At 42.5% G+C, this 25879-nt stretch overlaps 1 protein-coding gene across 5 annotated transcripts in view; it reads right to left on the reverse strand.

The window, feature by feature from the left end:
* Positions 1-25879, reverse strand: part of LYN (LYN proto-oncogene, Src family tyrosine kinase) — a 111254-nt gene that overhangs the window by 45373 nt on the left and 40002 nt on the right. For 3 of the 5 annotated variants that reach the window (XM_029222769.1, XM_029222770.1, XM_029222768.1), the window contains exons 2-8: positions 10811-10947; positions 7533-7578; positions 6593-6698; positions 4696-4794; positions 4472-4575; positions 3002-3151; positions 1588-1740 (exon numbers count right to left, since the gene is read on the reverse strand). In XM_029222769.1, the coding sequence (XP_029078602.1) occupies positions 1588-1740; positions 3002-3151; positions 4472-4575; positions 4696-4794; positions 6593-6698; positions 7533-7578; positions 10811-10942 (790 nt within the window). In that variant the 5' untranslated portion in view covers positions 10943-10947. The remainder of the gene's footprint in view (positions 1-1587; positions 1741-3001; positions 3152-4471; positions 4576-4695; positions 4795-6592; positions 6699-7532; positions 7579-10810; positions 10948-25879) is intronic. The other 2 variants (XM_029222772.1, XM_029222771.1) reach the window with 1 other exon arrangement.

The raw sequence follows: 25879 nt of genomic DNA on the forward strand, positions 1-25879 counted from the left end.
GAAGCAGAAGGGTGGGTGTCCAGGGGCCGGGGTCGGGGGGGAAGGGGAGTGTCTAGTGTTTCCTTCTGGAGTGATGGAAGTATTTTGGTACTAGATAGAGGCGGTGGCTGCACAGCCATGTGAAGGTAGTAAATGTCACTGAGTTGTCCACTTTAAAATGACTGATCTTATGTTACATGAATTTTACTTCAATTAAAAAAAAAAAGGTGGACAGAGCAAGGAGGGGCAGGAGGTGACGATCTGGGCCGCAGAGGGTGGGCAAAGACACACCTAGAGCAAGATCACGCCCCCAGACCTGCGGGCCCGACCGGAAACAGAGTGCCAGGTACACACGCAGACCCCAGTGAGCAAGGTGAGGTTGTGTACTCATGATTTACCTGAATTCCGTTATCATGTTCCCAAAGACTTACAGCGCAGTAAGAATGCAGAGGCATATTTAAAGGATACTTTGGCTAAAGCAGTGACAACAGGAGAAAATGGGCAAAGCTGTGATCCCAGGGGCTGAGATTTTAGAGGGAAGCCTCTTCCTCGCAGACCGGCTGGGCTGGGGCTGGATGGGTTTTAAAAGCTGTCTGCCCCTTCTCTTTAGAAATCATGTTTGCTCTCACTCACACAAAGCTGGCGTGGAAGCCATGATGCAGTAAAAAATCGTTTTAAAAAATTCTTTTTACAAAAGAACAAGGAATTCACAGTCATTATAAAAGCGTTAGAAAAGACAGGTGGGCAAAAAGTATCTGCTGGAGAAAGCCACTGTTATCATTTTGGTGCTTTTCTTGCCAGCCTGAGAAGGCAGTACTTAACAGTAAGGAACGATTCTCTAACAGTGGAATTTTGAGTTATCTTTAGAAAGTTTCTTGATGAGAAACAGCAATGCCTGTGAGGCTTCCTATTAAGCCCACTAGTAAGGATGGTCCTAACCCAAGTGTACCCTTCCCTGAGATGCAAGCACATTCCTGTACTTAACTTGTGTCCAGAGAATCTGGTGATGAGAGAATCACGGAAGAGTAGACAGAACCACCAGGATAAATGCCCACTGTCCCCTTCCTTATAAACATTCAGCCTTGGGACTTCCCTGGTGGCGCAGTGGTTAAAGGTCCGCCTGCCAATGCAGGGGACACAGGTCCGAGCCCTGGTCCGGGAAGATCCCACATGCCGCGGAGCAACTAAGCCCGTGAGCCACAACTACTCAGTCCGTGCACCACAACTACTGAAGCCTGCATGCCTAGAGCCCGTGTTCCACAACAAGAGAAGCCGTCACAATGAGAAGCTCACGCACCACAATGAAGAGGAGCCCCCGCTCGCCGCAACTAGAGAAAGCCCGTGCACAGCAACGAAGACCCAACGCAGCCAAAAATAGATAAATAAATAAATTTATGAAAAATATTCATCCTGACAGAGAACTACTAAGTTACGAGGAAGAGGAAGAGTCTAATCATGTAGGTTGTGTAGGCTAGTTCTTGGCACAAGTGGACAGAGGAAAACAAAAGCACCGATGCTTCTGAGAAAACTGATAGAAATCGGCCGGAGCCCTTATTTCTCCTGCTGTTGCCCCCAGGAGGGACTCTGGCTCCAGAGCCGCACACTCACCCATCCAGACTTCCCCGAACTGCCCAGCGCCGAGCTTCTTCACCAGCTTAATGGATTCCCGGGGGATCTCCCAGGCATCTTTGTCCCACGGCTTCTGTGGTTTGGGACTAATGCATGCCTTCTCCAATCTTCTGCACAAGCCATCTGACTGCTCTAATTTGAAAGAGAAAATAAACGTGGAAAAAGTCATCCCTTGTATTTTACCAGTATCTATAGGGAAGTTTGGACTACGAGTCTTATATTTTCAACTTGCCAAGGTCTACGAACCTAAAATGCTTATAGGGTTATCTTCTGCGTAATCATGACTTTTGAAATTCTTAAATGAAAGACAATTTAAGACAGACTTGATTTTATTCATTAGTAATGCTAACCTATAAAAATAAAAACAACAAAATGAACAGATAAACAAAGGCTGACATGTTGTCATACTTAATAGAATATAATTTTAATTACAGAGCCCGTGTAAGCTCTCCAGGGCACAATGGCGGGAACTTGGTCACGTCACCATGGGGGCCCAGTGCCAGAACAAGCCCTCAACACATGTGCCAGATGGATAAATGGATGGGGGTAACAGAGAGGGAAGGAGGACTCCACAAAATCTGGGGTACTTGCTCTCTCCATATTTTGGGACCTAAGCAAATTTTATGTGTAATCCCTTGGAGCAGGTTGAAGAAATAAGCAGTAACAAGAGTTACCTACTACAACTGGCCTCAAACACACAGTCATGGGTTCAGCTTAGCCAGGCTGTAGAGCAGATTGGCAACAGAGGACCACTGACAGGCCACTTCTAAATATTTTGGTGTTATTGTTATTTCTGTTTTCTTTTGCCAAGAGTAATACACACTCATGGTATGTACTTTACACACACATAGACATGTATACACTAGGACACAGTTCTACAAATTTGCATTCCTATTCCAGATATTTAAAGATGCGTTGTAAAAATATGTACTATGCGAAAATAATATCCATTTTTCTCTTTGCTGTTAAACAGCACAGACTAGGTGGGAAGGACTAGGATAATTATTCACAAAGATCAAATCTGACTTTGAATGTATACTTATAGATTAATTTAGAACCAATTATAGAATATCATCCTCCAACTTTATCCAAAAGAAATATAATACATAAAACATTTTATTCAACATAGTATTGGAAGTCCTAGCCACAGCAATCAGACAAGAAAAAGAAATAAAATGACTCCAAATTGAAAAGGAAGTAAAACTGTCACTGTTTGCAGATGACATGATAGTATACATAGAAAATCCTAAAGATGCGACTAGAAAACTACTAGAGTTCATCAATGAACTCAATAAAGTTTCAAGATACAAAAAAATTTAATATAAATGTTTGACACCATATATTTATCATAATAGATGTATCTTTTCTTGTCTGACCTTGCATTTTCACTTACTTTGGTAATGCTTAATCATGTCACTGATACAAGGAAAAGTGATTCGTGGGGAGATGTAATAACCCCCATTGTCCAGGCTTCTGATTTTGTAGTGCTTAATAACGTCACCATGCACGGGGTCATAATCTCTGACAGACAGAGAGTAACTTCCTGTGGGGGAAGAAGTACAAGCGAAGATTACACTTACATTTTGTAAGTAAGATTGGCATTATGGGGGAGGGGAGGATTGGGAGTTTGGGATTAGCAGATGCAAACTAGTATGTATAGGATGGATAAACAACAAGGTCCTACTGTAGAGCACAGGGAACTATATTCCATATCCTGTGATAAACCATAATGGAAAAGAATATGAAAAAGAATATATATATATGTATAATGGAATCACTTTGCTGTATAGCAGAAATTAACATAACATTGTAAATCAACTATACTTCAATAAAATATTTTTTAAAAGGTTGGTATTATACACACCATGGACACATTTTGCCATAAAAATATGCAAAATATAAATTGAGCATGTATATAGTGCATAATTTTAAAGTCTTATAAAAAGTCTACTTGACAAAGCTAGTGTTCTGTTTGCTGTGAAGCTTACCAACACACTTTTTCTTCTTTGTGATGGGTTTTTTAAAAAATTATTTTGCTGAATTGAAAAGTTATTGTGATTTTCTTTCTCTTAAAATTTCAAGTTTTATACTAAATAATAATTTAAGAGGCTCAGTAAACATAAAGCATGGTAAAAAAAAATAGCCATAATTATGTCTGCTTTTATGTTACTTTTAGTAGCAAAACTAATAATTTGAGCTTGTTATTTGTTATCAAACTATAAAACTTTCACTACCAGAACATAGTACAGGCATATCTCAGAGATATTGTGGGCTCAGTTCCAAACCACCTCAAGAAAGCAAATACCCTAATAAAGGAAACCACACAAACGTTTTGGTTTCCCAGTGCATTAAAGACGTTATGTTTACACTGTACTGTAGTCTATTAAGTGTTCAATAGCATAAGTTTAAAAAAACAACATATATACTTTAATTAAAAAAACACTTTATTGCTAAAACTTGCTAACCATCATCTGATCCTTCAGTGAGTCATAACAGTAACATCAAAGATCACTGATCACAGATCACTCATAACAAATATAATAATAAAGAAAATGAGTGAAATACTGCAAGAATTACCAAAATGTGCCATAGAGACACATTTGCTCATGAAGTGAACAAATGCTCTTGGAAAAATGGCACCAACAGACTTGCTCGATGCAGGGTTGCCACAAACCTTCAGTTTGTAAAAAAATGCAGTATTTGCAAAGTGCAATACAGTGAAGCCAATAAAACGAGGTCTGCCGGTAATTGACTTATTTTCCAAAAAAAAAATTCTTTTTTTTTTTTTTTCAGGATTCTAGAATCGTTTCTAAGAATGATTTCCTAAACAGTGTTTTATAAGAGGCCTTAGGTCACTTCCTACCTTTTAATGTTTCACTTTCTCTGATAAGAAAAGCTCCAGCGCTGTTCCCTGGTGCCAGAAGCTGCCTTTCTGCATCTTTCCTGGTTATATCCTTGAAAAACCACCTGAGAAGACATATTAACATTTCATGGGTGTTTTAATCCCAGGAAGGAAAAAGACGAAAATAAACAAGAAACCCAGAGCCACAAACAGAACTGTCCCAGATGACACGGGAAAGGACTCACTCTTCCGTTTCCAAGGTGTTGACTTTGGCTACATAGTTGCTGGGGATGAAGCCTTCTCTCTTTGTCGAAAGGGATTTAGCTTTCCACCATTCTCCATGCCTGGAATAGAAACACACATCCAAAAGGGTTTGTTTTCAATGACTCAAGAACTACAAGAGCAATTGTCTTAATGTGTCTGTCTTGCAGGGTGAGGGAGGGCGGGGAAGACCCCTGGAAACCCAGAATCCAGGGAGAAAGTTCATACTTCTTGCTAAAACATAAATACGTTTAGTGATGGAAGCAAAAGAAAACAGTCTCACGACTGAAGTGTGGGTCGCTGTGCTCAGAGCTGCCAAACGGGGGTTGGTGAAAATGGTTCCCATCTTGCAGAAACAAAAAGTTCACATCTAAGAAACGCTTTAGGGTCCTTACAGAAATGGGAGTCAAGGGAATAAAGGGCCATAGTTCCTATGTCATAAACTCCTTTGTTAAAACATCTCATTTCCACAGACACAAGCCATAGGAAAAAGAAATAGAAAACCATAAAATAATCCCAAGCAGCTATAGGCCTCGTCACCACACTCTCATCTTCTGTGGGAGGCGTGGAGCTGGGGAAGGGGCTGGGGAGGGAGGAATGGACGGGTCCCTGTGAGAGCCTCAACTATGTTCCCCATCAGATTCCCACACCCAGACGGGACCCTCGTCTGCAAGACATGAAGGACAATTACAGCTGCCACTAGGCTGTGGTCCACTACATGCCTGTGCCATGTTTATATATATGTACACACATAACCTTCACATCAACCCCATGACAGAGGTATTGCTGTTCCCGGTTCATAAGTGAAGACACTAAGGTGTAGAGCTGAAGTGACTCGTCAGGGTCACACAGCTATCAGGTGGCAGGGCCAGGATCTGGCTCAAGTTCACACTCAGCCAGGAACTGACAACTGCTCTCAGCCACTCAACACCATAAACTTAATCAGGGTCTCCCTCCTCCAACCAACCAAGGGTGTCCCAGTTGGCAGGCCAAGGTGACACCATATGAAAGATTACTAGAATTCTTGGAGTTCATTATTCCCAGCACAGTGCTGAGCCCTGTGGTCTGAGCAGGGCCACAGGTGTGTGAGCCAGCCTGGAGGGGTCAAGGAAATGATGTCCAAGCATCTTCACAGAAACGCTAAATGCTGAGTGGGGACTCTCCCGGGACGACCACTGCTTCAGCACCACGCCCTGAAGAGTCACACCCAGTTGGACCCATACACCCAGTCTTAATGTGAGTAAAATAACGAAATAAAAATGGTAAGGGGCTTCCCTGTTGGCGCAGTGGTTGAGAATCCGCCTGCCAATGCAGGGGACACGGGTTCGAGCCCTGTTCTGGGAAGATCCCACATGCCGTGGAGCAACTAAGCCCGTGCGCCACAACTACTGAGCCCGCGCTCTAGAGCCCGTGAGCCACAACTACTGAGCCTGCGTGCCACAACTACTGAAGCCCACATGCCTAGAGCCCGTGCTCCGCAACAAGAGAAGCCACCACAACGAGAAGCCCGCGCACCGCAACGAAGAGTAGCCCCCGCTCACCGCAACTAGAGAAAGCCTGTGCGCAGCAACGAAGACCCAACACAGCCAAGTAAGTAAATAAATAAGTAAAAATTGTTTAGAAATGGAATTAAAATAACATGCAAACTCCACATAGACCCAAACCTCTTAAGAAAGCACTGATGGATAAGGAAAGAAAGGGAAAACCCTTGGGAAGTGCTCACAGCAAAGCCTAAGAGGAAAATCTCTCTAGCCCTGCTCCTTCGGGCAGCAAGGAGGCTGGGGGCCCCATGTCCACCCCAGAGGGGTGTCTGCTGCATTGTGCTGCTGGCGGCCAAGCCAGGGCAGCAGGCGGGGGTGGGGGATGCCTGGGCGCACTTACTCCTCCAGGACTTTCATCTTCTCTCCTTTCTTGAAGGACAAGTCGTCTGGGTGGATGCCATCATAGGGGTACAATGCGACCACGATGTCTCCTTGCTCCTCTGGATCTGAAAATGAAGAATGCAGGCGAAGACCTTTGAGAATCCACAGCAGAAATGTTGTAACAAATTCACGTGTCATGGGGCACAAAGGATGCAGTGAGGCACCGAGAGACGGGCAGCTGGAATAAAGACCTGCTTCCTTCCTAGTGGGGCTCGGGGCCCACACGGTCCATGGTCGGTCATATACTGCACACACCGGTACAGTGTTTGTTATCTCAAATCACATAGACCTACGACCACAATAACTTCCAACTCTAGGTTTACGAAATGATACACCCATGCTCATAGCAGAGTTATTTACAAAAGCTAAAAGGAGGAAACAATCCAAACACACTGTGATGAATGGATAAACAAAATGTGGTCTATACATACAACAGAATATTATTCAGCCTTAAAAAGGAGGAAAATTCTGACGGATGCCACAACATGGATGAACCTTGAAGGCATGACGCTAAGTGACAAAAGCCAGCCACTAAAGGACAAATACTGCTTGATTCCACTTAAGCGAGATTCCTGGAGTCGTCCAACTCATAGAGACAGAATGCAGAATGGTGACTACCAGAAGCTGGGAGGAGGAGGGACGGGAGTTCCACGTTTGATGGGCACAGAGTTTCAGTTTGGGATGAAGGAAAGTTCTGGAAATGGATGGAGGTGATGGTTGCACAACAGTGTGGAGGTACTTAGTGCTACTGAACTGAACACTTTGATGGTTAAGACGATAAATTCTAGGCTATGTATATGTTTTCACAATAAAAAAAAAAATCAACAGAAACATCCAGGACAACTACTTCACAGAGGCTCTAACAGTAAAGAAATGTCCAAGATGTCGTGAAAACATACCTTTATTTTGAAACCTCTGTCCTGGTAAAAGCTGAGAGTCTGCAACCTACGAGAGAATATTTGTTAGAAAAATACATTTTTATGTTTAGCTTTTGACGCTTACATTCGTGTTGAATGTTGCATCATTTTCTAACAGAAGCGAATGGGGTTTAGATTTGTTAATTCATTAAGCCAGAAAGGAGTACTGACGAGCAGTCCTGTGGAGCTGTGTCCTGACCTCCGCAGCCCAGGGAATGGCTTTTCCTTCTCCAGCGGCCACGGGCCTGGCGGCAGGAAATGACCAGGGCTCTGGCCAGTGGCTGCGAGCTGCTGACCCATTCAGCACCCTCCCTCTGATTTGGTACCAGACCCCTAATATTATTGGGGGAGGCAATGTGCCCAGCTAAATGGTGATGCTTTCTGATTCTCTAGCATTCTATGCAGATGTGGAAGGAGTTTATCTGCAAGCAGGTCGTGTGGGGCTTTGGGCCTGACTCTCGTAGCCCCTGGCCCTCTTCTTTCTGCCTAGAAGAAGGTGACGAATGGGGGTCTCAGCAATATGGAAACCAGTCACCAGAGACAGCAGAGAAAAAAGATAGAGAGGGGCCCTGGGGGGTCACCTGGGGCCCTGGTGACCTTGTGGAAGTGCCACCGGCCCAGGACTGCGGATCTTCACAACTCCCAGACTTGTCTTAAAAACTGCAGTCAGGGCTCGGTCTCTAGCAGCTGAGAACAAGTGCTAACAGATCCAGGCTTCCTGTGGCCGACCCTGATTCTGTTATGGGGACAGATGGCATCCCTGTTATTTTAGTTGAGAGATGAATTATCAGGAAGGGTCTGGTGGCACAAAGCCCACCTCAATCACCTTTTAAATCAAATCCCTTTTTCCCTCAGTGACCGTGGGGAGGATGTGTAAAGACCTCTTGAGCTTCTTTTAGAGAAGGTACTGTCAGAGGCTTACACCCACAAATCATGTTTCTCCTTGATTAAAGTGATCTGGTGGAATGCGGACCAAAACAGTTTGTACTGAAACTTAAATTTCTGATGAAAGTCAGCCCGTAATATCTCCGGGGGTGGGGGGGCATTACGTTCTTCTGGTATCAGAAAATCTTGGGTCCATGTTATCCTTCAATGCTGATTTCAAGAAGCTTTACACCGATTTTTAAGCTCATTTAGATGTGCAAAATTAGGATGCATGATCAACTTTAAATGAGTTATTAGAGGAAACAAGATGAGAAACTGACTAAATCATTTTGAAAGCAGCAAGCTGATTTTCAAATATCAAAGAGTCCTTAATTGACAAATGTTTTAACACACTTTTTATAAGACAAAAACACGTGTATGGAACTCATCTATCATCACTCTTTTTCTTTAAAATGTCTTTTCCTTAGTGTTGTTGAAGTTGCATCAGTTCAGCCTTGATGTCACATCACACCGCCTGTAATCAATCCAGGGGTGGATTTTGGACACGTCTGGCCGGAGCTGAGTGTTATCTATGGAATAAGGCCAACTGTCTGGTTCATAAACAAGGGCATCTGTGACCACAGAAGGCACAAGGAAGCGCTCCCGGTGTGTGGGACGGAACTGAGAGGCTTCAAACATGTTTACTACTTCTGCTTTCTAACTTAATTTTTAACCTCCTTTACTCTTAAGAAGAGGGAAAACGGTGCATAAGTTTGTACCGTTTTCCTTTGCTTTTCTGAATACAGGACATCTTCTTTCATCACGTAAGAAAAATGGGGGTTTTAAAGCATGTAAAATCTATAGCACATGATACCAGAAAAAGCCAGATCCTTTTTATGAGAACTTTGAAGTCTGTAATAAGAAAACTATTTGTGAGTCCAATTCCTATATCATTTCACTTTCTATTAGTCATATTTCCATAGAATAGTTCCACATCTATACCTATTTATGCGATGTTTTTAAATATTACATTTACATATTTATGATCACTAAATTATTAAAGTTATCAATAATCTTATACCTTTTGAGTTTCTATATATAAAATTACAATGTTAATGTCTAGAAATATCAAGTATGGTAATTAATAGCATAATGTATTCACTCTTCATCTCCACTTCTTTTTTTTTTTTTTTTTTTTTTTGCGGTACGCGGGCCTCTCACTATCGCGGCCTCTCCTGTTGTGGAGCACAGGCTCTGGACGCGCAGGCTCAGTGGCCACGGCTCACGGGCCCAGCCGCTCCGCAGCATGTGGGATCCTCCCGGACCGGGGCACGAACCCGTGTCCCTTGCATCGGCAGGCAGACTCTCAACCACTGCGCCACCAGGGAAGCCCTCCACTTCTTTTTAAGAAGGCCAACAGTGACTGATCAATTTCAATGGTGACATGTGACTTTGGCACACGTCAACCTGCAGTATAATGGGGAATGAGGGGGAGAGAGCTGGCAGAGAGGCCGTGACAACAATAACATACTTCTGGAATGCCAAGGCATTCAGAAACATGTCAGATTAGAGGAACTATGAAAACTCTTAATGAAGGCATTTGGGCTAACGTGGAATAAGCTACTTCCAGCTTAAATGCTGAGGAATTCCATAAAAACCAGGCAATGGGAGATATACATACATACATATAGTGAGTGAATAGATGGAGAGGATATAAAATCTGAAATAAAGTGCATTTAAGGTTGTAATTATCCAAAACTCTGTTCCTCTCTCCCATGAAATGCGGCATTAGTCCTTCATTTGCCAAGCATTTCTTAGATGCATCAAACAGCACATCACTCATATAAAAATGTTGGTACAGACATCTGTGTGAGGTTAGAAGGCAGAATTAGTTGTGCGTTTTTTAAAAAAACAGTCTTTTAATCCTTTGTAATAAGTCATGACAACTTCAGTGTTTGTACTATTTTGAATTAATTAAAGAACAACGAGATGGGATAAAGTATGATACACCAAAGGGCCTGTTTTGGCTTCTGACCTGAATCCAGCATTTCCTTCTAGTCTCATTCCCTATCCTAAGTCACACCAGCTCAGATACATATCTTTACATATAAAGAATGGGTCTTCACACCAGGGATAGGAAAGGCGATTATCTCCACACATAAGAAGGTGACCAAAGCCCCCTTTATTGTACATTAAGTGGCCCGGTTATCCTGAAAATATTTATAAGCTCTTTAAAGGATTAAGTTACAAAGCATATCGAAAATTATTGGAGGCCCAAGTAATTGACATGATTTCTTTTTTTTTTTTGCATGCACATGGTACAGATTTGGTGTTTAAATTACGCAGCCATGCTTTGATCCTGCTGTGGGAATGCTCCCCTGAGACTATCTACTTACTGGCCTTTGCTGTTTATTGGACGTTGGATCTCTCACATAAATAGTTCGGTCAGTATTACGTACTGGTTGAGTCTTCAAATCTATTCCATCGTCTTTCAGATTGTCTTTCCTTTTTGATTTTATACATCCCATAGTTCCTGTTGGAATACAAAAGCCATGGCATTGTTTTACCATTCCAGATCTGGCTTCAAGACACCAAAATCTCTCCATTAACGAAGAGTTAAAAAAATACGCTTTTATTCTTCATTGCGGATGGTTTAACAAACTCAAAGGTGGATACTGTTCACAAACTGGCTGCTTGTTCATACATTTGTTCATTCATTCATTCAAAAACTATCTATTGAGCATCAGTTTTATGTCAGCAAGATATGATTCCTGCCCTAAAGACACTCATATTCTTGCGGCAAAGATGGGTGAATTAAAATTACAATACAATGTGGCAAGTCAATGACAGAGGCTGCACAGGACATAGGAAAAGACATCGCACTCAGGCAAGAGGAAAAGGATGTGGGCAGGGAAGTGTCATGAAGGAAATGCTCTGTGAGTCAAAATGGGAGTGATGTCAGCCAGGTGGCAAAGTCAGTAAAGGGATTCCAGGAAGAAGGAACTTCACATGCAAAGTATTGGCCCTGAGATAACAAGGTCCCTTCAGGGAACTAGTTCAAGCTGACCGCTTAAGGGAACTAGTTCAAGTTGAGCCCTTCAGAGAACTAGTTCAAGCTGACCCCTTAAGGGAACTAGTTCAGGTTGAGCCCTTCAGGGAACTAGTTCAAGCTGACCCCTTCAGGGAACAAGGAGGGAAGTCCGGGAGTTGGGCTGGAGAGGGAGGCAAAGCTGAAGACAAATGTCGCTGTGCAAGGTGAAGTGAGGGGACCTGGGGCTTCAGAGGCAAGCGTGAGTAAGAGGCAGAGGGCATGGAATCTGGCTCTAACCAAAAGCGGCTTGGGGCCTGGGGCAATGGAGGTGGCCTTCGCCAAGACTGGAAATAAGAGGAGGCACAGGTACGGAGAAAAGATGCTTGCAGGAACACCCAAACCATCACACCCTGTACACCTCTCAGTGAGACTAGTGAGCCTGGAAACCAGGAGAGACGTCCGAGCCAGAGGCACAAAAGGGGGCCATCAGCAAGCCTAAGGCTTCAGGGAAGAACCCGACAGGGGCGGGGTGGGGGGGCTTGTGCGGGCAACCAGACAGGCGGAGCCACCCCTCTAAATGCTACACTCTTATTCGTCTACTCAGTTAACACTAGGATGTGTACAGCACCACCCAAAGCACTCTGGGGACTCCAAAGATGATTTTAAAACTGAAATCGAATACGAATATTGCCGTACAGTACAGCCTCATGGTCAAATTTATACATTGAAAGCAAAACAAAATCTGTTATGAGCTCCATTAGAAGGTCTTAGAAGGCAGCGTTCCCAAACCTGAAGGCACACCAGAATCGTCTAGGCTCACAGAACAGATTCCCTGGACACAGTCCAGGAAGTTCTCCTGGGCCCGGGGAGGGGGGCGAGGGGCGGGTGCTCCCCAGTGATCTGTGCCATTCTGAAACACTGCCAAGGCGGACCCCTGCCTAGAACTTTAGAGGACGATAGATGGATGGTTCCGCGTGGGGAAGGCGGGAGGTGGGAATTCGGAATACCTCCTGTTGTACAGAGAAACCTCAGGGGCTCTTCTCTGAACTGTCATCCTCTCTGCATTGTCGCCCTAGCTCATCCTGCGTTTGGTCCTGCAGGCTTCCAGGAGGTCTGCGAACTTCACCTTGTTTATCATTTCATTGGTTGACGTAGGAAGCCTCTAAGGACAGTCACACCCCTTTCTGAAACTAGCGAGCTGTAGTTCCCAAAATAAAGGGGAAGCAAGTACTCCTCTGACTCAAAATAGGACAGTTTTTTGGTTTTTTTTTTCATTTGCTAAAGCTTCTGAAATGGAGATGGGTTTTCTAGTTGATCTGTAAATAAACAGGGGAGTTCTCTTCAGACCAGTCCCACCCTCATCCTCCAAAGAAGCTGTGTTTAAATCATCCGCATTAAAACGGTGATGCCTGAAAGAGGGAACTCGGTAGCGGAAAAGGCCACCCCGCGCGGACCCCCGATTGCGCCCCGAGCTGCGAGAGGAGGAGTCCGGCGGGTCCCCGGGAGGCACGCGCACCCGGCCCAGGCAGCCCGGCTTTCCCCGAGCCCGCTTTTCCACTCTCTTTTTTCCAGATCTGGACCCAAATGTTACCTCCCCAACAGGTCTTCCCAGCCACCCTACTGAAAAGGTCACCCCTCTGCCCACTCTTCACGCTTTATTGCCACGTGCCTGCTCAGAGCAGGTGCTCCGAGGGTTCACGGAAGGAATGGAGGGACCAACAAGCACTCGGGGCTTCCAGCATGCTCATCCCAACCACTCCTGCTCAAGGTGGGCGAGCAAAAGGAAAGGAGACGCCCCCGCCCTGGCCGTTGTGTTTTTATTAGAGACAGAGGGACAGAGACCTCTAGCACTAACTTCTAGTTTATAGGAAACACAGAGGTTAGAGGAACAAAACGATCAGACAAATCCACGATGTGCCAGAAGCTGGGCGCCTCAAAAAGGACAGGGGAGGGCTTCCCTGGTGGCGCAGTGGTTGAGAGTCTGCCTGCCGATGCAGGGGACACGGGGTTCATGCCCCGGTCCGGGAAGATCCCACATGCCGCGGAGCGGCTGGGCCCGTGAGCCATGGCCGCTGGGCCTGCGCGTCCGGAGCCTGTGCTCCGCAACGGGAAAGGCCACAACAGTGACAGGCCCGCATACCGCAAAAAAAAAAAAAAAAAGGACAAGGGAGGAGAAGGGGAGGAGCTCTATCTTGAATGAGCTTTGAATGAATGGGGGGGAGGGGGAGGACACGTGGCTGGATCCTTGGGGAAACCTGAATACGTGTGAACATGATCGTGGGCAACTGCGCGCTTTAAAGGCGTGATGACGGTACTGCGGTCACACAGGAGAAGGTCCACATCAGAGGAGAAGCGCGCGAGGCGGGTAGGGATGCAAGCTCAGGATATTTGCAACTTTCAACACTTCCGCCAAAATGAAAAAGAGAAAGGGGGCCAGGGGAACAAGAGGAGGGGACAGATGTGGCAAAACAGTAAAAAAAAAATTAGTGAATCTAGGTGAGGGTATTCTTTCTTTTCTGTAGATTCGAAATTTTTAAACTAAAAAGTCGGATAAGGGAGAAAATAGGAGGATGGTACGAACAACTTTATGAAAAAAAATTTTTTTCCAAAATATTAGGAACCCCTGTAGTGTGTATGTGTGCGCGCACGTGTTTGCGTGTGAAGGCAGGAGATGAAATTAGAAAAGCACTTTGTGGGTCTTCGTTACAGGGCGCAGAGCGAGGAATCGGTGACTCAGACCTCTGAAGGGGTGACGGCGATTGTCCGAGGGCCCGCTCCGTGGGAAGGAAGACGGAGAATGAAAATAAAAAGCAGGTGGATGTGTGAGGAGGTGATATAACCTGCAGATTATCGTTTATTTACGCTTATGTCATGATTTCCCCTCCCCCATCACATGGATAATTGAGAACCAAAAGTACGTACTGTAGAGGAAGACCCTAACCCACTAGCACTGAGCTTTGAGTTTGGGTCCCTGCAATTCAAACACTCCAGCAAAAAAGCTCAGAGAGCATCTTGCTGCGTCAGGGGATAAACACCACCAGCTCACACCAGGTCCTCAATTCTTTTCACTGTACGAAGGTACCAGAAAAGCACAAAACACATGCACCTCCAACAAAAACTGAGAGCACAGTTATGTGTTTGCAAGTGACAGGAGCTACGCTTTACAATGATTCACACCTTAGTATTTTTCAATTAAACATTTGTAATTTTCTGAGCATCTCATTTAATCCTCGAAGAAACCCCATGACCCAGGTATTATTAACCCCACTTTACAGAGGAGTAAACTGAGCCTTGCAGAGATTAAATGGCTGGCCTAAAGCCATTGCACAAGTGAATGGTGGACTCACATAGTTTTAGCCTAAAGTCTGTGCTTTTTCTTTTTTTTAAAAATTACCATGTTGCCAAACAATGGCTATTTTGAAACATGCATTTTATCTCCTTATTAATAATGCTAAAGAGATTGTTTTTATAGCCTCTTATTTCTCAAAAGGATCTGAAATGCTTTTACAAAAAGTGAGTTTAATAAACTGGAAACAGAAAACTCGAGGCAAGGAGAAGAGGAGGATGCAAATGTGGAAGCAGGTGGGCACCAGGTTTGCGGGGTAGCAGGCTTCCTGGCAGGAGGAGCCAGAGGAAAGCCCGCAGCATCGCGCTTGCACCAGGGAAAGGGGAAGCTGACCTGCCTCACCAGACAGGGCGGCCCCGGCATGAGAATTCTAAAGTTGTGTATGAGGGGCTTTACATAAAGTGCTGTGGACGATGTAGATGACAACGTCTTCAAATTTTTTGTTTGTTTGTTTAACAGTAAATGAAGGCACATTTTACATGTGGAGACTCTGAGTTACTCATAATAATACCTGAGTGTCTGACATGCAAATACAACCCTGGGATGTTCACACATAAGCCCGAGGAGGTGATCTAATGAGACAGAGACAGTGGGCAACCCTCTGTCACAAAGGGAATATAAACGAATGTTCATATCAGTCTTATTTATACTACAGACAGAGACGAGGTGTCCATCAATAGGGGAGAGTCCATTAAATGAGACCAAACTGACATATTATGAGACTGAAGTGGGGTAAAAGGAGAGATTTGTATAATTTGAATGTTCTTGACCACCAATCATTATTGACTGAAAAAAAATCATATCTATCAATCAATTTATATAACCAATCAGTATATACACATATATACGCACACACACATGCCCATATATATTGAATGTCCACAGAAAAAAGCCTGAAAGGATACCCACTACCGTGTTGGTTGGGTTCTGAAGTCCACTTGTAAGGTGCCCGATCGTATACAGAAATTTTCTCTTAAAAATTCCTAAGGAAGACACCACAGTTTGCAAAATATTTTGGAGTAAAGGACTGTGAAGTTGGATTGCTAAACTCAGATCCTGGGTCCCTCAATTATTAACTGTGTGAACCTGGGCAAGTGGCCTAACCTCTATGCTTCAGTTTCCTTCTGAAAAAATGGAGATAACTTCATCGAGCTCATTAGGTTGTTATGAGGATTAGATGAGTTAAATCAGTTAATACCTGTAAAGTGCTTAGAAGTATACTTAAAGCAGCACACAGTAAGAGCTAGATAGATCTTTGTTAACTACATAAATAAATGTGGTCCAAATGCCAGTTTTCCCTCCAACATTGGAAGAGAAACAATCCCATGATGAGAAGCACAAGGAAACCCCACCTCACCCCAAACAGGGAACAGCAGAAGCACATCTCCCATCTCAGCCTCAGGCTGACACATGGGCCACTTGCATTTTCTCCTTCTCTGCCCCCTCCCCTCTTCGGGGCAAGGCACCCTATATGCCATGTTACTCTGCTGTCCACTTTTATAACATGATGACCTGAATGTAAATGTGTGTATTACTCTGTCATTAAGGAAGAAGCGAAGGAATTGTGTAGTGAAAGAGGTTCCTGAGTTTGGATTTGTATAATATACATTTTGGGTAATATTTTGTTATTCATCGTAAGTTTCACAAGTTTAAAAGATATTCCATCATGTCTATTTCAACCTGAAGTCCATACAAATTCACCTCCCTCTCGGCTATACAAAGATTTTTAAATCACCAATTTCTCATATTCTGAGAGCTTAAAGAAATAAAAAACAGGAAATTGGATGCCACTTCCCCTATAAAATCTGAATCCACGTTTTAACAGCTATTTCACACAATCCTAGACCTTAAAATTTAAAAACAAAGGTACTAGAATATAACCCCCGAGAACCTAAATTTCTTGCCTTTACAAAGTGCTACAAAAGAAAGTGTTTTTGTTTTTATTTTTATTACGACTCACGCATTTTGTTTTTTGACGACTGATGCATTTTCTGCCTTTATCCTAGCAGCCGAAAAGAAATTTAAAACATTTTTTTTCCACTTCACTGCAATTTCCCAAGCTGAGTTCGTAAATTTGCATTGCGTTTTCCCAGCAGCAAGTGAATGACTCATCCACAGGCTCTGAAGTATCCATCCTGTCACCGCCCTTCTCTTGCCTGACCTTGCAACATCAAGTGGTCGTGTTCTGGAGTAACCAGAAACATCTCTAGGGTAGGAGACTGGCGGCGCGTGGGAAAAAAAGAGAAGGAGGTGGAATTGCTTGCTCTGAGCCTGGCACAGCGCATACCAGGATGCTACTCCGACAGATGGACCTGTGCCTGGTGATCAAAGGTCCCCGTTAAAGTGGACCTTGGCCCATCGGCCTTGAAGCTGCACTTCTATCCACCCAAGCCTCCTGCATGACTGTGGAGGGAGCTCATCTCCAAAAGAGTTTTCTGAGTTAGGGGGCCTAGAAAGAGACAGGAAGCCCCAAGGCCGTGGAGATGGGTGGTAACAATCCCCCAGACAAAAGTGGCCTTGAGCTTCCAAGTTGAGTTGGTTCAAGGGTCATTCACAGGGACTCGTCCTAAAACAATTCTCATCCATGCAGTCTGCAACCAGTTGCATAACTCAAGAGATGTACTTTGCCCACCCAAAAAGAAACCTTTTAGACACACTTTGATTGTTTTCCTTCTTACTTTACTTTCAAGGATGAGACTTTGGAGGCATTTTTAGAGAAGCAAAGTCCACGGAGGAGTTGCGATGTTTTCTCCAAACTACTTATCAGAAAGAAAAGGGGTCAGAAAAGACTCACAGGTGTCCGTGGGAGGGCAGAAGAGGAGAGAGTGCCAGAATTAACTCCACGACCAATGCCATCAACTCCAACCTAAGTAGTTGTCTTTCTTTTGTCAATTTTCCTAAATTCCTTTTGCAAGAGATAGAATTGAAAAGGGTATAGCCAGACTCTCTTTACTTAGGCAACTAAGTAAACACCATGGTAATCATTTTCATACATTCTTGATATTTTTCCTCAATAAAATCACCCAGAAAGCCATTATCAACACAGTTGGAAAGCTGGTAACCCAGGTCCACCTGGCTCCAGAGCCTGGCTTTCTTTTTTTTTTTTTAAAGGAATTTTGCCTTTTTTAAAAAAAATTTTATTTATTTATTTTTGGCTGTGTTGGGTCTCGTTTCTGTGTGAGGGCTTTCTCCAGTTGCGGCGAGCAGGGGCCACTCTTCATCACGGTGCGCGGGCCTCTCACTATCGCGCTCTCTCTTGTTGCGGAGCACGGGCTCCAGAGGCGCAGAGCCTGGCTTTCTTACTTGACCAGCCTCTACTATAAAGCCCTCCCTAAGGTCTAAATACCTTATGAAACAAGAACACTGTCTTGGGGCAACTAAGTCAATGTCATTTCGGTACTTGGCAATCCCCAGCTCCCAGTTCTCCTTGAGGTTCCATACCAAGAGCAAGGCTTTGACGACTTGGCCCACAGAGCTGCTCCTGTGGCATGAATTTCACCTCCAGTCTGTGACTAAGTTTGAGCCATCGGGCTCCCCCTTGAAGGAAGGGCGATGTGATTTAAAAGAAGTACTCTTGATTTACAAGAATGAGAAACAGGAGTCTGAAGAAGAGAGCACTGGAAAGACTAGGACTGGTATTGAATCAGTGTCCAAGGGGGCAGCCATCCCCCATCCACGTTTTTTTTTTTAACTGAGCATCTCTGGCTTTCTTGCTTCTATGTCATTTCTTTATTACTATTTTTTTTTTTTTTTTTTTTTGCAGTACGCGGGCCTCTCACTGTTGTGGCCTCCCCCGTTGCGGAGCACAGGCTCCGGACGCGCAGGCTCAGCGGCCATGGCTCACGGGCCCAGCCGCTCCGCGGCATGTGGGATCTTCCCGGACCGGGGCACGAATCCGTGTCCCCCGCATCGGCAGGCGGACTCTCAACCACTGCGCCACCAGGGAAGCCCTCTTTATTACTATTATTGTTATTTAATTAATTTTTATTGGAGTATAGCTGGTTTACAATGTTGTGTTAGTTTCAGGGGTACAGCAAAGTGAATCAGTTATTCATATACATATATCCACTCTTTTTTAAATTCTTTTCCCATATGGGTCGTCACAGAGTATTGAGTAGAGTTCCCTGTGCTCTACAGTAGGTCCTTATTAGCTGTCTGTTTTATATATAGTAGTGTGTATACGTCAATCCCAATCTCCTAGTTTATCCCTCCCCCCTTACTCCCTGGTAACTGTAAGTTTGTTTTCTATGTAGGAAACATCCACTTTTGCTATTAAGAACCAGCTGAGTAAGGGGGTGGGGTGGGAAGTGGCTTTAAGACTATCTAGATGGTTCCAGGTCCCCTCCCTGCTTTGGGTCTCCCACACGGTGGAGCATGAAGGAAAGGAGATGTCAAGACAAGCCTCCCCTCACCCAGCCTGTTGAAGGTTTGAAGGAGATCCATGTGTTTCCCACTGTCCTAATGTGATCCATTTGCTTGGGGGGCGGGTGTCAGTGTAACATTCCCCCCTAGTCAGCAGTGCCGGTCCTATTAGCAGGCACACCAAGAACATGGAGAGAATCTATGGCTTCTCTCTCCCCAAGTAACACAAGAGAAACCTGCATCTACCTACATCTTGGAAAGGAGCAGAAGAAATGTGAAGGACCAAGCTCTTCTCTTAAAGGAATAGAGTCGTGATGGAAAAGAGACTATTTAAAATGGAAAAGATCTGAATCCACTTGGCAAACTGAAGGCCATTTTTCCACCTGCTGCTACTCAGAGCACTGGAGACAGAAGAGTTAGACAATGTGAAGCTTGCTTTCTTGCTTTCTTTGCACAGCTGAGTTGTAATTGTAAAGTCTGCATGCCTGCTGCACACAAGATGCAGTAGGTTCTGGAATTAGATAGTGGTGATGGTTTTACAACTCATGGATACACTAAAGACCACTCAATTGCACACCTTAAAAGGGTAAATTGATGGTATCTGAAGTGTATCAATAAAAAATTAATTTTAAAAAGTTCCCCCCCCAACCAGAAATGAGAGATCCACTGCAGTATGGCTGATTTCTTCTTCATTAACTTTTCTTTATGCCTTTGTGATCAAAATCTGATACATTTTAATTTATCTCGAGTTTGCTGATGTCTTTATCTGGTTTGAAACCATTTCTTTATTATGTGCTTTAAGACACAGGCACGGCTGCAGGAAGACCCAGTGGTTAGGAGTGAACTATAATACGAATGTGTAGCATAAAAATGTAAAGCCAACCTGACACGAAGATATTTTGAAATAATGATGCGTAAATACAGCAACTTGACTGCGTTTATTAGAACTTTAATAAACCAGTACAGTTTTAATCACTACATGTATTAGAATAAGTCCAGAAAAGAAGTGCAAGACAACTCCAGAGATAGATGAGGTTCAAAGACCTGGAGGTTTGGTGTCCAGGACAGAGAAAGTGGAAGAGTAACTCAGCTCTTGCCTGGAAGAGAGAGTGGAGAGGTCACGAGAAGTGCAGGGAAGTTAGGAGTTGGGACACCTGACTGCTGGGTCCAGCCTGGACTGTCCTATAATGATTGACAAAACCACTCCCATCTCTGGCCTCTAATCTCCTCACCATGAATTGAAATTGCTGGGCTTGGCGGGAGAGAGTAAGTGACAGTCTTCACCTTGACAACACTTATCAAGGTCTTTAAAATGTATCCACTTCCCAACAAATCCTCACCTCCATAAATAAGTGATTTCTAAGAAAATAAGTGGGCAGTTACACAAAGCTCTGTAGAAAACGATTTTTATTGTGAGACTGTTTGTAATCCCATCCAATTAGAAATAGACTTGCTTGACATGGAAGCGACCTAAATGTCCATCAACAGACAAATGGATAAAGAAGATGTGGTACGTGTAAACAATGGGATACTACTCAGCCTTAAAAAAGAAGGAAATAATGTCACTTGCAGTATGGAGAGATTATCATACTAAGTGGAGTAAGTCAGACAGAGAAAGACAAATAGCATATGATATCGCTTATATGTGGAATCTTAAAAAATGATACATATTTTTATCATATACACCTGAAACTAACACAACATTGTAAATCAACTGTACTTCAATTAAAAAAAAATTAAAAACAGAAAAAATAGACTTGTTTGCCAAATAATAGGTCATTGGTTAAATAAATGTAGAACAGTTCTTGAAATTCATTTCACCCAAAGCCAGTTTTCTGAGGATTTTCATTTTACAAGATGACCAGTTTATCAAAATTTGTATCTTTTAACTATTTGTGAGGTGTATATAATTTCATATTTGATGGGATGTTTTAACAGCTTAGTTTACTGACGGTTTGTGTTAGTTTTCATCAGCTTAAGGGTATAACAATTCTTATCAAATGTAATTGTTTTAAAAGCTTTTGAAGATTTCTGTGATGCTTTTTTTTTAACATCTTTATTGGAGTATAATTGCTTTACAAGGGTATGTTAGTTTCTGCTGTATAACAAAGTGAATCAGCTATACATATACATACATCCCCATATCCCCTCCCTCTTGCGTCTCCCTCCCACCCTCCCTATCCCATCCCTCTAGGTGGTCACAAAGCACCGAGCTGATCTCCCTGTGCTATGCAGCTGCTTCCCACTAGCTATCTATTTTACATTTGGTAGTGCGTATATGTCAATGCTACTCTCTCACTTCGTCCCAGCTTACCTTTCCCCCCTTCCCCGTGTCCTCAAGTCTGTTCTCTTTGTCTGCATCTTTATTACTGTCCTGCCCCTAGGTTCATCAGAACCTTTTTTTTTTTTTAGATTCCATATATATGTGTTAGCGTACGGTATTGGTTTGTCTCTTTCTGACTTACTTCACTCTGTACGACAGACTCTAGGTCCATCTATGATGCTTTTTTAAGGAATGATCTATTTTTAGAAACTAAGGATAGTTGAGTCTTCTTAGAACTATATTAGCCTTAGTTATTAGTAATTAGTAGCCTAATTATTAAGAATAATTATGAGATAACCGGAGAAATTTGATCATTTACTGAATATTTGATAACAGTAGGAATTATTGTTACGTTTAATAATGGTATTAAATTTATGTTGAAAAATGATTCTCTATCTTTTAGAAATGAAATTAAAATGTTTATGGATGTAATTTTAGAAATAGTAACTAGTAGCTTAAATGTAATATGAGATATGGTTGTTTCTGTAGTTTCCTAGTTCATTTCTTAACTTTATCTTTACGTTTTTAGGATTTTAAGCTAATTTCTAAAAATTCTTTGACCCTAGTAACATGTTTTTGGTTATGTTTGAGGCTCAAGTCTTCTGCTTCTTTCTAGAAATTCCTCTACACACCTTCACTTCCTTTCTGCATCTCAAAGCTGTTCCATCCTTTCATATCAAATGATTTTACAAACAGCTGACAGATCAACACAGCTTCATTTCTCTGTAGAATCCAGAGTTTTAGCATGCTATATGTGTTGGGAATGTTTGATCACTTCCAATTTCTTTCTGATGCTTCTAAATTTAAATCTAAACTTATATTAAAATTTTAGGGCTTCCCTGGTGGCGCAGTTGTTGAGAGTCCGCCTGCCGATGCAGGGGACACGGGTTCGTGCCCCGGTCCAGGAAGATCCCACATGCCGCAGAGCGGCTAGGCCAGTGAGCCATGGCCACTGAGCCTGCGCATCTGGAGCCTGTGCTCCGCAACGGGAGAGGCCACAACAGTGAGAGGCTCGCATACCACAAAAAAAAAAAAAAAAAATTTAGTTTTTTAATTGCACAACCCTCATACTTGATATGCCATTTGAAGAACTAGCAGGAGAACATTAAAAATGCATAAAGTTTCTTTAAAAAATAGAAATAATATTCAAGTAGTTAAAAGAAACACATCTTCTGGTAAATTGAAACACTTGATAAATTCATCAAATTGGCCTTTAGGCAACTGGCCTTTGTAAAATTGATCTAGAAGATGTTACCTCAACACGAAAGAGTACTATTGGTCACTAAAATATTGTACATTATATTTGTTGACATAAAAAGATATTCACAATATATTTAAGCTAAGAAACAATACATATAGCATAATACCATTTTTGTGAGGGGAAAAGATATAAATAGGCAGGAAAAGAGTCTAGGAAGAAAAATCCGAAAACATCACAATGTTCATCTACAGGTGATGGGGCTGCAGGTATTTTGGGGTTTGCCCTTTTCATCTTCCTATCATATATATATCTGTGAATAGGAAATTATATATATACGTTATATATATTTAGATATATACAATTATATACATATACACATTTTATATACATATATATAATTTCTTATTCACGGATATATATATATATGTATACACACACATATCAGAGTCGGAAGGACCTTAGGTCACATTATTATATAAGGGTAATTAACTACCCTTATTCTAAAATTTTAAAAGATGTTTTTCATTTTGTGTAAATTATATATATGTATATAGAACACACACATATATACGTGTCTTTATTATATATATATGTATATATATAAAACATGTAATATACACACACATACATAAACTTGTACAAAAATGGATAAAAATTTTAAGACAAGAGAATCTGAACCCATGGCCTAAGGTCCTTCAAGCCCTGTTAATCTGTGAGAGTAAAGAATCTGGGGAGGATGTAGCTGGAGCCGTCGCCTTTGCTAAGATTGCTAGGAAAAGAAATGTCAATCATGAAGACGGTTACAGACCTCAGGAAAACGGCTCAGTGTCCAGGAGATGCAGCCAAGTACGCTCTGGATGGACAGCAAGGGCCTGCTGGCTGACTCAGGAGATAACAAGCACTCAGGTCCCCAGGTGTACACAAGAGGCAGGTTCAGTTGATACCTACAAGCCCCCTTCTCTTTGACTCCAAGAATGTTGGAGGGTCGTGCCCAGATCCATGATGGGAATGAGGTGAGGGGCAGGGAAGGAGCTGGTGAGGCTGGGGGAAGGCTAGGGGCTGAACTGTAAGAGAGGAGGCCAGGGTCCCGACGCTCTCATGACAACAAATACACCGAAGATGCAGTGACGCCCCCGGAATCAATGTGCACAAAGCCGATCTCCATTTGCATAACTCTTAGTTGAGCAACTCCACACAGAGGAAGACACGGGGGATTGATGAAACAAGCAGGGGATTTTTGGTTTTGTTTCTCTTAAAAATAAAAGGGAACACTATGAAAACAAGATGAGCTCATGGAAACTTAGGTATCACAGGGAAATGTATCATTTAAAGGACCAGAAGAGGAAATTCAAAGCAGAGTCTGAATTATGTACTACAACCCAAGAAGTGGAAGAAACATCAACCCTGTTTCCAGCCTCAGATTTTTATGATCAATGATCCAGCCACCTATCTTTAGAAGTATATAAAATGATATATTTAAATTTTACTTTAAGAGGTCAGTCAGGTTTACATAAATAGATTTAACAAAAAATAGAAATGATTATGAAATTGAGAAAAAGTGAAACTAAGCCCAAGACAGCGAAAAAAAGCTGAAGGTTATATCTTACCATAAGTTTCTGCACAATTGCCAGATACAGACCACAAATCTCCAAAAGTTTAGGTTTTCTAGAGGCTAAACCAAAGATGAAAACATGCCGTGGATAAATCTGCTTCTCTGCAACAGGCTTTCTCAGCCTCAGTACTATTGACATTTTGAGCCAAAAAATTATTTGTTGTGAGGTTTGTCCAGTGCACTGTGGGGTACTTAGCGGTATCCTTGGCTTCTACCCACAAGATACCAGGTATGACAACAGAAGTGTCTCCAGACATTGCCAAATGTCCCCGATGAAAGCTGCATGGCAGGAAACCTGATGTTTCAATTACTGGTAATGATCCTAAGTATAGATGTTTTCTGTTACAGAGTGGGGCAGAACAATATGCTTTGTCACTCATCAGTGAAAGGTAGGTTTACTATTCCATTATAAAATGTAAAGGGCATAGCCAGAAATCTTGTTCAATAGATGTCTGCCACTCTGCTTACACACACAGAAAGATACAGACTCACAAAGACACACGCACACAGACCTGGTGTTTGTTGGACTAGACCCAGAAACTTTCTATGAGAAAATCATCACCCTGACGCTATACTTAAATACAGACAAACTAGTCTCCTACCCACCCCCTCTTATGAAGAAACTAAGACTCAAGGAAGTCAAACCAAGATTAGTTACTAATAGATTTTATTTTCACTGAAGGGAACAAAAATAAACCCTCATTTAAAAGGATAGTAAACAGAATAAAGAGTCCAGAAATAGAGTCAATTGATCTTTCACAAAGCAGAAAGGCAATTCAACGGAGAAATGACAGCCTTTTCAACAAGTACTGGCTGGAAAAACTGGACATCCACATGCAAAAAGAAAAATTAATCTAGACCCAGATCTTACATCTTTTACAAAAGTTAACTCAAAATGCATAACAGAACTAAATGTACAAATGCAAAACTATAAAACTCCTAGAAGATAACATAGGAGAAAATCTAGATGACCTTGGGCTTGGCGATGACTTTTTAGATACAAAACCAAACGCATGAGCCATAGAAGAAAAAAATTGATAAATTGTACTTCATTAAAATTAAAAGCTTCTGCTCTGCAAAAGACACTGTTAAGAAAATTAAAAGACAAGCCACAGACTGGGAGAAGATCTTTTCAAAACACAAAGGACTAGTGTCCAAAAATACACAAAGAATTCTTAAAACTCAAAAATACAAAAACAAACAACCCAATCAAAAAATGAGCATGAGATCTGAAAAGACACCTCGCCAAAGACAGAGAAATGGCAAATAAGCCTATGAAAGATGCTCCACATCATATGTCACGAGGGGCATGCAGATTAAAACAATGAGACACCACCACACACCTATGAGAGTGACAAAAATCCAAAACACTGACACCTCCCAAGGCTGGGGAAGAGGCAGAACGAAAGGAACAAAGAATGGTGCAGCCACTTCAGAAAACAGCTTGGTAGTTTCTTACAAAACTAAATATACTCTTAACATATGACTCAGTAATTCTACTACTTGGTATTTACCCAAATGAACTGAAAACTTCGGCTCGCACCAAAACCTGCCCACAGGTGCTTATAGCAGCTTTATTCACAATTGCCA

This window comes from Monodon monoceros, unplaced genomic scaffold (assembly GCF_005190385.1).
Source record: "Monodon monoceros isolate NGI ecotype Baffin Bay Population unplaced genomic scaffold, NGI_Narwhal_1 Super_Scaffold_14, whole genome shotgun sequence".
NCBI classification, from domain to species: domain Eukaryota; kingdom Metazoa; phylum Chordata; class Mammalia; order Artiodactyla; family Monodontidae; genus Monodon; species Monodon monoceros.